At 45.0% G+C, this 13,698-nt stretch overlaps 1 protein-coding gene across 1 annotated transcript in view; it reads left to right on the forward strand.

Moving 5' to 3' along the window:
* Positions 1-12,081: 12,081 nt before the first annotated feature.
* The window catches only part of ACVR2A (activin A receptor type 2A), a 35,825-nt gene continuing 34,208 nt past the window's right edge, over positions 12,082-13,698 (forward strand). The window contains exon 1 of the mRNA XM_078870975.1: positions 12,082-12,895. Within this exon, the coding sequence (XP_078727101.1) occupies positions 12,832-12,895 (64 nt within the window). The 5' untranslated portion in view covers positions 12,082-12,831. The remainder of the gene's footprint in view (positions 12,896-13,698) is intronic.

Here is a 13,698-nt window from a genome sequence, read left to right on the forward strand (position 1 = left end):
GAAAACCACGATGGTAGTGCAAAGTACAGGAAAGGCAAATAAATTGCCCAAACACATACAAATACAACATTAAACCATCCCCATCCTACCAGGCGAAGCCTACTGAGGTATTCACTTATTTTTCTGAAGCAACCTGGCCACAAATGATAGCTCAACAAAGTCGCTCATCATATAGAAAATTATAACAGCAAAGTAATATAAATAACCTAAGGCCATTGTGACAGATACAAAAATGCTTTCCAACTAAGATCGAGAGCGTTGATGTACGTGCGCTGTCTGTACCGGGCGGCGGTGGGTGCACTAAGTCTATAGATGGTCCAGTAGGAACAGGTCTGTAGTACTGTACTGTGCAAAGTTGTCACTGTGAACAACTTAGACCGATTGAAAAGCAGCCGATTGAAAAGCAGCCAAATTGATCAAAGGGTTGCCCAAAACTAACATTCCAAACCGTTGGAAAAAAAAAGATAATTTTAAAAAATGCGAATGTGCTTTTTTGCCCTGATAGCTAACCCAGTAAGCATTCAACGTTGACATGTGGTTGGAACCATTAGACCAACTTTGGACCAACGTTCTTCGTATACTGGGTAGCAGTCAGCTCCTTATATGGCTAATATAAACTTCCGAGAACATGCACAAGTTGGAAAGCGTTATATTATCCATAAGAGGTTTTTTTGGTTAGATCGCGTAAATATAAATGTGTCGTTAAAACCCGCCACCAGTCGGCAGCCAATTAGTAAGGTTTGTCACGAACAAAACATGCCAATTCGTTATCAGTACAGCACACCGGTGCACCAGTGTGTTGGAGAGTAAATCCACAACATTTACAATTCGAGTACGATGTTTTGCCAGTAATTACAACTAGCATCATCAGGCGACAGCCAGATTTGTGGAGAAATCCTGGATATTATTGGTCGCGAAAGCCTACGTGCTAAACCGGCGTTATATAACTTGTTGAATTTATATTTGGACTGAAGCCGCAACACAATGTCCAGCTGTTGTGAATTATGTCACAGGATCTTTTGATATGTTCATTGCAATAGTGCCAGGAATCCACAAGGATCGAATCATCGGCTCTAAAATGTAGCTAAACTGTCCTGGGGTGATCATACCAACCACTAGGACTAGACTCGTTATCAGCCTTGATCAATCCACGATCTGGATAAAAGCTTACCTCGTACTGCCAGCATCCCTAACACGGCAATGCCATACAAATATAAAATTATTGGAAATTAGATAAAACTTTTTTTTAATATAGCCTCGCTTTGGTTAGAGTGACTTGTAACGTGGCCACCCTGATTAACGTTGCGGGTGGAACACATTCCTGCGGAGGGAGCTGGTAGGAACGTTGGGTTTCTCGGTCAATGGCCAGGGTCAACGGCGGCGTGGTGTATACCGCAAATATGGCCGACTGTGAGAGCGGGCACAAGCCGGCGTGAGTAGGTTAAACGTTGAGTTTTATAAGGGCACCACGGGGTGACCAGTCCCTCCCACCCAGCCCCACCCTCCCCACCCAGCCCCTCCCCACCCTCCCCTCTCCACCCAGCCCCACCCCTCCCATATTTGGATGCACGACCGACGGACGGACACAATAATCCCCTGTGGGCTGGTGGAACCAGGAGGTTCCTACCAGTATTAACCGTCAAAATATACCCCGTCTGCTTCACAGTGAATGTTAAAGACTCTGTGATGTAATTCGCAAGAGCCGGCGTTGTGTGCCACCGTCACGGTCCAAATTTTTACAATTTGAATAATTCAATTACTCAATTGGGATTGTACATAGCAATCATTGGCCCTTGCTGTGAAAACTGCGACAACTGTTGGCAGAAACCCTTGCAATTGCGAACAAGGATAGTCGTAACAATAAATAGAGTGACTGACTCAAAATCGGAAGGTTCACTATTCAAAGTCCATTCGGGGAGCAACTGAATTCTGTCATCGCTTTTGGGCGACTGAACTTAGTACTGCGTTTTCTTGGTTCTTTCGGTAAAGTCACGTAGAATGTAAATACTAAAATAAGAAATATATAATAAAGGAATATAATACAACATTATTTTATCATTTTATTTCAGTATATTATTTTATGTTATTATTTTATTATTATTGTATTATGTTCTATTTTTATTATTTTATTATTTCCATTCTACGTAACTTTACCGAAAGAACTAAGAAGATCAATCCCTGCAGTCACGAAAGCTTTAAATCAAAAATTAGTACTGCGTTGTTTGAAGTCACCAGTGTGAAGTCACCTTAGGAATGTGGAATATCCGCCACTGATTTCTGGCCCCCAACAGAGATGAGAACAAGATTACACTTGACTTTTAATTAGTGGATTGGAAGCTTTCGTGACTGCAATGATTCATACTCTTAGGTTTTTTCGGTAAAGTCACGTCGGTAAAAAAATATAATGAAATAAAAGAAGAATAAATGATTTAATTTAGTTATTTTGGTTTATTATTTTATTTCATTATAATTTTTTTGCCTGCGTGACTTTACCGACAAAACCTAAGAGTATTTTAATAAGTAGTTGGTCTGCGTCCATACGACTAATTCTCAGCACACCTGTGTCACTCGGTATTGGAATACAAAACAGTATCAATCCACTGCTGGATGAGGGTCTACCTACACCGTTCATGTTGTGGTGTTTACTCGATCGCAGTTAACGATTATGGTAAAATGTGGTTGTCGAATGTAGGGACCATAGATGTAGGGAGCATAGAAATACAGTCAAAGAATGGATGACTCCACACTGCTCTCTACTGGCCACCAAGAGGCCCCAGAGGCCTGTTAGAATCTGTTTATGCAAGCTAAACACAGTCAGTTCTGCTATAACGCCGCGTGCTTTCATCACGCGAATTTGGATGTAACGTGATGAAAATGTATCGTGGGACACAATTTTTTTTATAACGCGGATGCGAATTGGATATAACGCGATTGAGTGAACAGCACTACGTCGTGCGAGTAGGAGTAAGCGGTTCTACTGTTGGCTCGTCGTCACATCATCGCTGCTGGATGCTTCTAGATGCTTCTAGATGCTACACATGCGCCTCGGTCTTTGTTCAGCCTGCAAACACATCTTACGTGTTATCGCGGACTGTGCTTTACGTAACCCCATATAATGTATTATGCCATTATGCGGTGTTCTTCAGGAACGCAACGACTACCGCGTTATAGTAGAACAGACTGCATAAAAGTGCAGCCCTTCGATAATCTGCTCATGCCACTGGTGCCCCGCTTAGCAGACGTTATTTTGGTCTACTCTGTTTTCAGAGGTCTTGGAAGAGCTGGGGAGTAACGCACACTTTACCCCACCATTCGCGACTTTCTGATTAACTGTGGGTCTTCCCATTTATATTTGTGGGTTGACAGAAGGGGGGGGGGGTTTAAGAAACGTGCCGGCATTGTTTCAATTGCCGCACCGGGAAATGAAACGGGCGACCCCTGGATTGGATTCCAACCAATGCATCACGACAGCATTTACCGCACCTCCCATTAGCACGGTTGGCTACGTACTGTGCGAAATAAGTTAAAATATGCACACTTACATCCCATACAAAACAACAGCAAGCCGAAAACATCAGTGGGCTAAAATGGGACACTCAAAAGCAGTAAGGCAAACAACATACATCCCCAAAACAAAAAAACCGCATGCACAACCACCGCCGTGCAAACAGTCATGACCGGTACATTTACGGGTTACACAGCTTTATCTTGTGCCGAGCATTGCATTAACTCCACCAGTTACCGGGCAACTCCCAAACTGGGTTTCTGTGCTGGAAAATGTCGTGAGTGGGGGATGGGAGAGTTGGTGGCAATTGGTGGTCGGGGGTGGGTGTGGACGAAAGGGGCACATTAGGACACGGACCATCATTCCGAAAATGCGTTGAGAATCCACGATCACCTTCCGTAAAGTGTGGGAACTTGGGGGAACCGAAGCTAAGGAAGCTCAACCGCTGCTGTGGAACGAGCAGGGGGTGGGTGGTGGGGTGGGGGATAGGCAGACGAATGGAGAAGGCCATTGATGGGAGAACTCATTATGCAAATCCAATCAGCGAGACTCTCAAGTGATCTGTCGAGGAATGTAAGGAATTTGATGGTGAGAGCTCGGAGACAATTGCACGATGTGACTGCTCAATACAAAGTGAGCGGCATGGAAAATTGTCGCGGCATCTTCGTGCATTCTGTATGGATGCTGAAATTGTAATTCGTCAAATATATTGTTGATCATTTTCAACCTTTGTCAATTGACTACCGGATACATATATACCGCCTCTGCTTGTGTTGTTGTGGGAGTTGTTTGACCATAACCTCGCCGCACTGGTCGTTGCCTGTTGGTGAAAGGGAGGTCCAAGGACCAGTTCAGATATCACTCACCACCGGTGTTAGCCAAGCCCAGGAATTGAACTTGTTGCCTTATGTTCGATAGGGGATGAAGAGGAGTATGTAAGGAATCGAACTTAGGTGGCTGAAAATGTTAAAATGAAATGCAGTCCTGCGCAATACTGTCTAAAAAATGTAATCCAACTAGATGTACTATTTTTCCACGAATTATTTTCATCCTACACATTAATGGCAAAAAACAGTTGTGATATTTAAACGAAATAAAATGTTCCCTTGGCTTTTTCTGGTCTTCCCTTTAAGTGCCCTCCTGGAATAAAGTCGTTTAGCCCTTGTCATTACCTACAATTGTGGGCTTAATAAAACTCGAACTTAACTTTATTTTTCATTTTGTTAAATTGAATGTACGATGTACAGTCCTTTTCTCAATCCATCGCTGGATGAACATAACACGCTGGTCACTGGGTGGCAGAGAATGAAGCGTGCTTCTGTCCGGCCGGATAAAGGGGGCTGAACGGGCACAGCACAGGCTCGAGAAGAGATGGACTGATGTGGTACAGAAGGATGTGGAGTTGATTGGACTTGCTGATGACTGGTACCGGCAGTGTCAAGATCGACCTTTGTAGAGGAGGTTTGTGAAGGCCGCTACTGGGGATTTCGAGCCAGTCGCCCTCCAGCAACAAAGTAGGAGGGGAAAGAGAAGTGACGCTCACAACAACGAGCTGAACACCGGGTGGCTAAAACACAGAGAGTTTGCACAGTAGGGAACACAGTTGGTGCATCTGCCAGTCATCTCAATCAGTCAACCCAAAGAAAGTGACCTTCCAGCAGGCCTTCGACATTTTACGTGGCCTCAAAGTGCACCTCGCATGGCACAAGCGCCGTGGTGACGTACCCGTCACTTAGTGGTGAATGGCGGTTGTTGTTGTTGCTGTTGTGCCCTGGCCTGGTTCAGATAATGACTCACTGCTGATGTTATCCGTGGCCAGGAATCTAACCCAGGTCACGGGGTTCATAGCACAGTGCACTAAGCACTATGCCACTGCTCCACCCCTTATACTGTACATGTGCTCTGAAGCGGGGTCATTGCCCGAAACGTCACTGATTGTAGATTTTTATTTTAAGTCAGTGTTGTTGACGAGTATGTTGAGTTTTTTTGCTATGTATACAATACAGTATTTTGAAAGTGGAATGTTGGAGTTACATTACAAGATTACCATGCTGTTACTCTAAAAAAATACGTGTTTGGTTTGCTGCTGTGACAGAGGCACCAGTTTGTGGCTACTTGTTAGGACATGTGTACTTATGATACCAGAGAATGTACCCTACCATAAGCGATACCGACCTGAAGAGGGTAGCGATAGAATGGAATAGATGCATTACAATCGTGGCTTTTGCTTAAAGCAGCAGCAATAATAATCACTCAATAGATGTCTCGCTTGTGCACGCTCTCCAAAGTTACCATTGTTATCTTTTTCTCCATTGCCTTTTTTTTACATCTCTATAGACACAAAGATGTTTGAGAAATAATTGTTAGTGAGCACCTGTTGAGACCAGCACGATACACAAGGGAGCTGTACGGAGAGCCGCACACATGTCTCCACCACCTTTGTTTTGTTTCCTTGGGCGTTGATGATAATCTCAGCAATTCCGTACTCGTTTTACACTAAGTCAACCTAAGGGGGAGACCCACCATGCAGACAACAGACAGACCGGATTTAGACACCGCTTGCTAATGGGGAAGAGTTGAACTCGGGTCACCAGGATTATAGTGTGGTGGTGTGGTCACCACAGCCACCAACTCCTCCCCATCTCTCTCCCTCCTAGCCCTCTCTCCATTGCACTGTCTCTCACACACAACGCATACATACCCAGTGGGAAGCCCCCTTTATGGGGTGGCTCGTTAATCTAAAAGGAGACATTATGACCAGATGGAAGCACCCCGCCCGATGGTGTGGGGTGGCGGTAGCTTGCAGGATTCTCATTACGGGGACTAGGGGAGGGGGCATTAGACAGGGAGAGCATGGAGTTATATACTACTTCTAGATTCTACAAAACAAAGAGTATGAGTATTATATATTACTGGTGGGTTTTTTTGCGGTTCGTGCCATATAGCTTCACAGATGTGTTTTGGGCTTGTTCCGCTGAAGAACCCGCTCAACACACGGAGCAAAAGCTTCTGTTTTAGACGATTTTGTTTAGATACTACGTTAGCAAGTGGTGCACAAACATAAATAACAAAAGACTCAACACACGTGTTTGGCCAATGGCCCTTCTTCGTGGCAGAGAGGTCATCTGTTGGCTATGATTAGGGGAAATTACCTGAAATGTCACCGATTACTGTATATATTGTCAATTGGGGCAGTGCTTTCGACACATGTACTGTTTCTGGTTTTACTTTAGATCCTCCGATATATGTACGTATGGCTTATGCTTGAAGTTGTCCGGGAACGATGTCCGAGGTTTCTGAACTTAGTCGCTCAAGAAGCTTTCCACCACGTGGCACGAAACATTGAACAACGGTGGCACACGACACACGGTACGGATCCGACAGCACGTCAGAGAGCGAGAGTGTGGGGTTCGTGCAGGCAAGTGTTGGTGGCCACATGGACATTGAAAGGAGGCAGCCTTGGGAGGAGGGGGGTGCAGTGGTGGTGGTGGTGGGGATTGTTGTTGTCGGGTCACACTATACTATAGAGTGGAGGGAGTGGTGATGGGAGCGGTGCAGGGGTCATGGGGCCAGGGGCCCTGCTTGTGGGTTGCTGGCTCATGCGCGGTGTGTTTGTGTAAAGTTCCATGTCAGCACTCATAACGCTCATTGGTGTTACAAGCCTCATCAATTAAATCAATTTCCTTCATTGAACCAGGCGAGAGCCGATTGAAATCCATTGTAATGTTCTCCTTGCGATGGGGAAACATTGGTGGAAAAGCAATACAACTCAAGTTAACGCGCCGTGTTTTTCATAACCACCGGCTGAAAGAGGGCCCCCCTCCCCATAAAACCGAGCCTAAAATATTGTTGTTGTTCAAAGGCAGTGTTTATGATGAATGTGGCCATGTGTTTGTGCTCGTGTACGCCTGCCAACAGTCTCGTTTTATGTTTTTGTTTGACTTGGTTACGGTATTTATGCCGGGCAGTAGGTACCGTCGGAATTTTTATGTTTTACTCCATTGTAATTAATAATAATTAATCTTATGATAACCTCCCTTTGGCAGTGTCAGTTTGGGGGGAAGGGGGTTATTCTGAGCTTACTTCACCACGTTGGCCAGTGCGGATGGAAGGGGAACCGTTAGGGTGTTTTAACATTTATTTTTGCAACCTTGAAGAAATGCTGCTTGATCATTTTGTTCTGGGAAGCTAAAACAGTTTTAATACGCATCTATGTGGAGACACAGAACGGAGTTCTGTTTATAGAGAGTAGCATACTGAATTCACGAACATTTATTTACAAAAAATCGTGATGAAGACAATAACAATGACAAACAATGGACACCACTTGTGAAAGCTGTCACGTGGCCTTTGTTCCACACTGTTGGAGGGCGCTTTTGGTAATTCCCCGTAGAAATTCTCAGGCGTCTGTGCCGACCCTCTCATCCTCATCATCAGCAGCTATGCTAAATCCCCTCCAGCCATCACCATCATGATCCCGCGATGAAACAACTACCTAGCACCTGCAGACGAGCTTATTTAATCGTTCTGCAGTAATATTTGACTTAAAACTTTCGTGACTGCAGGAATTCATATTCTTTGTTTCTTTCGGTAAAGCCACGTAGATAGAAAAATAATAAAAATACAGTGAATGAAAATAAAAAGTATACAAATAATAAAAAAACAAACCATTAATGTAGACTGTAGCCTGGTTCTTAATCGTAGTGAGTGTACTGGCAGTCTATAATGTAGACTGTAGCCTGGTTATTAAGTTTGGTGAGTGTACTGGCAGTCTATAATGTAGACTGTAGCAATGGTTATTAAGCTGGGTGAGTGAACTGGCAGTCTATAATATAGACTGTAGCCTGGTTATTAAGTTTGGTGAGTGTACTGGCAGTCTATAATGTAGACTGTAGCCTGGTGATTAAGTTTGGTGAGTGTACTGGCAGTCTATAATGTAGACTGTAGCCTGGTTATTAAGCTGGGTGAGTGAACTGGCAGTCTATAATGTAGACTGTAGCCTGGTGATTAAGCTGGGTGAGTGAACTGGCAGTCTAATGTAGACTGTAGCCTGGTGATTAAGTTTGGTGAGTGTACTGGCAGTCTATAATGTAGACTGTAGCCTGGTTATTAAGCTGGGTGAGTGAACTGGCAGTCTATAATGTAGACTGTAGCCTGGTTATTAAGCTGGGTGAGTGAACTGGCAGTCTAATGTAGACTGTAGCCTGATTCTTAATCGGAGTGAGTGTACTGGCAGTCTATAATGTAGACTGTAGCCTGGTTATTAAGTTGGGTGAGTGTACTGGCAGTCTATAATGTAGACTGTAGCCTGGTTATTAAGCTGGGTGAGTGTACTGGCAGTCTATAATGTAGACTGTAGCCTGGTTATTAAGTTTGGTGAGTGTACTGGCAGTCTATAATGTAGACTGTAGCCTGGTGATTAAGTTTGGTGAGTGTACTGGCAGTCTATAATGTAGACTGTAGCCTGGTTATTAAGCTGGGTGAGTGAACTGGCAGTCTATAATGTAGACTGTAGCCTGGTGATTAAGCTGGGTGAGTGAACTGGCAGTCTAATGTAGACTGTAGCCTGGTGATTAAGTTTGGTGAGTGTACTGGCAGTCTATAATGTAGACTGTAGCCTGGTTATTAAGCTGGGTGAGTGAACTGGCAGTCTATAATGTAGACTGTAGCCTGATTCTTAATCGGAGTGAGTGTACTGGCAGTCTATAATGTAGACTGTAGCCTGGTGATTAAGCTGGGTGAGTGAACTGGCAGTCTAATGTAGACTGTAGCCTGGTGATTAAGTTTGGTGAGTGTACTGGCAGTCTATAATGTAGACTGTAGCCTGGTTATTAAGCTGAGTGAGTGAACTGGCAGTCTAATGTAGACTGTAGCCTGATTCTTAATCGGAGTGAGTGTACTGGCAGTCTATAATGTAGACTGTAGCCTGGTTATTAAGTTGGGTGAGTGTACTGGCAGTCTATAATGTAGACTGTAGCCTGGTTATTAAGCTGGGTGAGTGTACTGGCAGTCTATAATGTAGACTGTAGCCTGGTTATTAAGCTGGGTGAGTGAACTAGCAGTCTATAATGTAGACTGTAGCCTGGTTCTTAATCGGAGTGAGTGTACTGGCAGTCTATAATGTAGACTGTAGCCTGATTATTAAGTTTGGTGAGTGTACTGGCAGTCTATAATGTAGACTGTAGCAATGGTTATTAAGCTGGGTGAGTATACTGGCAGTCTAATGTAATTAAGAACCAGGCTACAGTCTACATTATAGACTGCCAATACACTCACTCCGATTAAGAACCAGGCTACAGTCTACATTAATGTTTTTTTATTTTTTTATTTGTATTCATTTTATTTTATTATTATCATTTTTCTATGTACGTGACTTTACCGAAAGAACCAAAGAATACGCAGTGCAGAATTTCCATGGTGAACGTCCTCTTGTATGTATGTACCGTATGTTGAAACTTCTTTCGCACCGTACGTAGCCAACCGTGCTAATGGGCGCGTTTCCTTCCCTGGCTGAGCCAATGTCATTATTCTGGACTGCCGGTCATCATCACTTCTCACGACGTGTCACTAGAAGGGACTCGTCAATCTGTGGTCGTGGTGCTTATTATAATTTTAATGCCGGATTTAGTATGTGGTTGTGAGTGTTGTAGCGTTTTTTCTTCAATTTAAATTTGTCATTTATAGCAGGTACTGTGTTTCGCATACAACGACACTTGGGTAGGTCACAAATGCAAATCAAAGACACTGCCTGTTTAAGGGAAGATGGCTTTTGGGCACAGCATCTCACGGTTAGGAGGAAGGTAATGGCTGATAGGCGAAGAACTTCGATGAAATGGAACCGATGGAAAGGATTTGACCACCCACAGAGACGGATCGATGAGATCAGCTCATATGCAGGAGATGGATTGTTCGACTGTAGGAACCATGACAGATGGGGAGATGGCTTTAGGGAGGCCTTCATTCAGCACGTGGGTAGACCACTGCTCGTGATGATTATTATGAGGAAGGGGGTAGTGTAGAAATTGTACACGGAGGAATAGGATGAGTGTATGTATGTTCCGTATGTTTGACTTCTTTCGCACCGTGCGTAGCCAACCGTGCTAAACGGAGGTGTGGCAGAAAGACAAACTAAACGCAACAAGCGGTTCTTAATAAATGAGTTTTCAATCTCGATTTAAAAGTGCATATCTTCCTACAATCGGAAGTGTGTGATTTTATGCGGTGTAGTGAGAGGGTTAATGAGTGATTAACGGTGCATTTTAGTGCGTGGTTAAGTGACTAGTTAACGTATGGTTTAGTGTTTGCCTTAACGTTTACAGGGTGGTTTAGTACGTGTTTTATAAGTGGCTATAGAGTTAGTGTGTAGTTTAGTGAGTGGATTATGGGGTGGATTCATGTGTGGTTCAGTGATTGTGTTGGTCTTCAGTGAGTGGTTGTGTAGAACTGTATTGACAAATCTTGTGATATACGAGCTACATCATCAAGTATGATTTCACGAGTTGTCTCCACATTAATATAACGCAAGAGTAATGACAAAAACAGTACTATACTGTAACAATAATTAGTGTGACATGGCAGGATCTGCACTTGAATAGGCTGTTTCACATTGCACACTATACAGTAAAATAGTAATGCAGAACAGCAGTAATTATAATATATTTCAATACTATACAGGATAGAGTACTGTAGTATTAATACCATAACCGATGTGATGTAGCCGCCTCTTGCTATACTGTGCACATTTCGTGTGTCAATAAACTACAATACTAGAGGACACACATACTATATATTATTGATTTATGTTGCAGAGGGTAGAGTTGGGATGAAAGGCAGTGAACAAAGTACAGTATCTGAATAGGCGAATGTATTGTGCGCATAACAATAGTAGCAATAATTAGGTTTATGGTAATACAATAACAATAGGCACCGCGCTAAAATACAATGGGCAGTTCATGGACGCAGCCTCTGGCGTGTCTGTGATGCGGGAGCGGTGGCGCAGTGGTTAGCGCCAATCGATGGCCAACCTCTCTGAACCGTTCTCGGGCCTCCTCCTCCTCCCCTAGATCGACTCGGCCTTAAAACGAGAAGCTGGTGCGGTGTGTAATCAACGCTGGGGGGAGATACAAAAGAGGTGGTGGTGAGGCGTGGTTGCTGACCCCCCCCCCCCCTTCGTAGGTGTTGTCGTGCCGGTCTTAATAGGTGCTCGCTAACATCAACCCCTGTCCATTCCACACACACCCCAACAGTCCGCTAAGGCTAGACGGGGCAGCTTTGTCTTTGTGGGAGAGGGCAGTGGGGGGGTGGGCGGGGAGGGGTAGGGTTGGGGGGGTTAGGGGTGGCGGGGTAGGGGAGGGTGCAGGGGTAGGGTGGGGAGGGGAGGGTGGAGGGGTGTGGAGGGGTGGGGGGTAGGCGAGGGTGCAGGGGTGGAGAGGGGTGGGTGCAGGGGGGGGCCGGCTGCGCACATGAAAGGCACCGCACATCCGGGGCCCTGCCCCATCCCCCCCCACTCTCTCTCTCTACTCCAGGGAGCTCAAACTCCTCCTCCTCGTGCTGCTGCCGCTGCTGCTGCCGCCTCCCCCCCTCCACTCTCCCTGACACGCACGGGGAGAGAGAGAGGGAAGAGAGGCGGGCAGAGCTGGTTGGGCCAGTGAGCCAACACGAACAATCGCCGCAAGCACGCACAAACTTCCACCATTCAGAAAAAAAACCACAACAACGATCATTGTCGTACATACACAACAACAACACTACCACAACCACCACCACCAATCTTCACCAGGAGGAGGAGGACAACCACCGACGAGGAGGAGAAGACCACCACCACCATCTTCTCGCCGAGGAGATATGGAGCCGTTCTTCTCATTGTGGCACCAAACCGCGCCGTCCCTCCTGGGCTGATCCCAGCTTCATCACCGCCAACCACCACGCGTGGCCTTTTATTTTCTAGGCAGTCATAAGCGTATTCACTTTCCCTACGGCGTGGGCTATTTCGTTTTATTTTAAACATTTATTTAAACTTTCCTCGCGGCCACAACGCGTCGTGTGTGCCCGCAAGGCCGTCGGAGAGAGAGCGAGCGATCGGTGAAATGAGACTTTTACTTGTTTCTACTAGCGAATAACTTCAGCGAATGTTAACTTCGTAACTTTAATCGTTAACGCATTGTTTTATTTTACAGTCTTTTTCTTCCATTTAGTGACTATTTAAGCGGCGAGTTTTTGTTGGGTTTTGGTTTTATTTCGAGAGGGGAGGGGGGGGGTTATTTTTGTCTGGACCACAAAAGTCGGCAACTTCTTCATCATCTTCATCATCATCATCCTCCTCGACAATGGGGCCCAGGAGATGCTTGATACTTCGGCTGATGACGGTGGTGATGATGTGCCGACGAGCGGGTAAGCAAGGGATGTTGATTGTGGTGTGGTGATGGGATGGTGATGTTGGTATTGGTGATGTGTGTGTTGTTGATGGTGATTGAAATGTTTGGTGATTTGATGGTGTGGTTATTTATAATGGTGCTTTTGTGGTGGTGCAGAGAGAGTGGTGTTGGTAGTGGCGATGATGCTTGTGACGGTGATAATTGCATTGTGTTAGAGGTGAAGTGATAGGGTGATCATTGAGTGATAATGGTGAAGAACATTGTGGTGGTGGTGGTGGTGATGGTGGCGATTATTGTGTATGTCGTGGTACTGGTGAAGTGATTGTGGTGATGTGGGTCTCGCAATGGTTGGTGATGTTGGTTTTGTGATGGCATTATGGTGATGATTTGCTGGTATTGATGCTTCTGAAATCTGCTAGTTAAGTGATGATGGCGTTATTAGAATCGGAGGTGGTGATGGTTGTTTGATGGTAATTGTGGTGTTTGGATGAGCTGGTTGAACCGAGTTAGTCATGGTGGTCATGGTAATGTGATGCAGTTGTGCTGATAGTGACTTGGACAGGGGTGCAAGAGCAGATTGATGGCCCTGATATGCTGATGGTGGTGGTTGGTGTTAGTCGCGTAATGAAGATGCAGAAGGTGGCGCGGATAGGTTGTTCAAAAGAGTGGTCACCGTGGTAAACGTTTTGATGAACGATGGTAGTGAACTTACTGTGGTTATGTTGATGATTGTGGTGATTGTAACTATGGTAAACGGTGTTTATCGGTAAGAGGCATGATGGTGAAGATGTTACACGTGGAGGAGATATTTGAATGTGG

This window comes from Lampetra fluviatilis, chromosome 31 (genome assembly GCF_964198595.1).
Source record: "Lampetra fluviatilis chromosome 31, kcLamFluv1.1, whole genome shotgun sequence".
NCBI lineage: Eukaryota > Metazoa > Chordata > Hyperoartia > Petromyzontiformes > Petromyzontidae > Lampetra > Lampetra fluviatilis.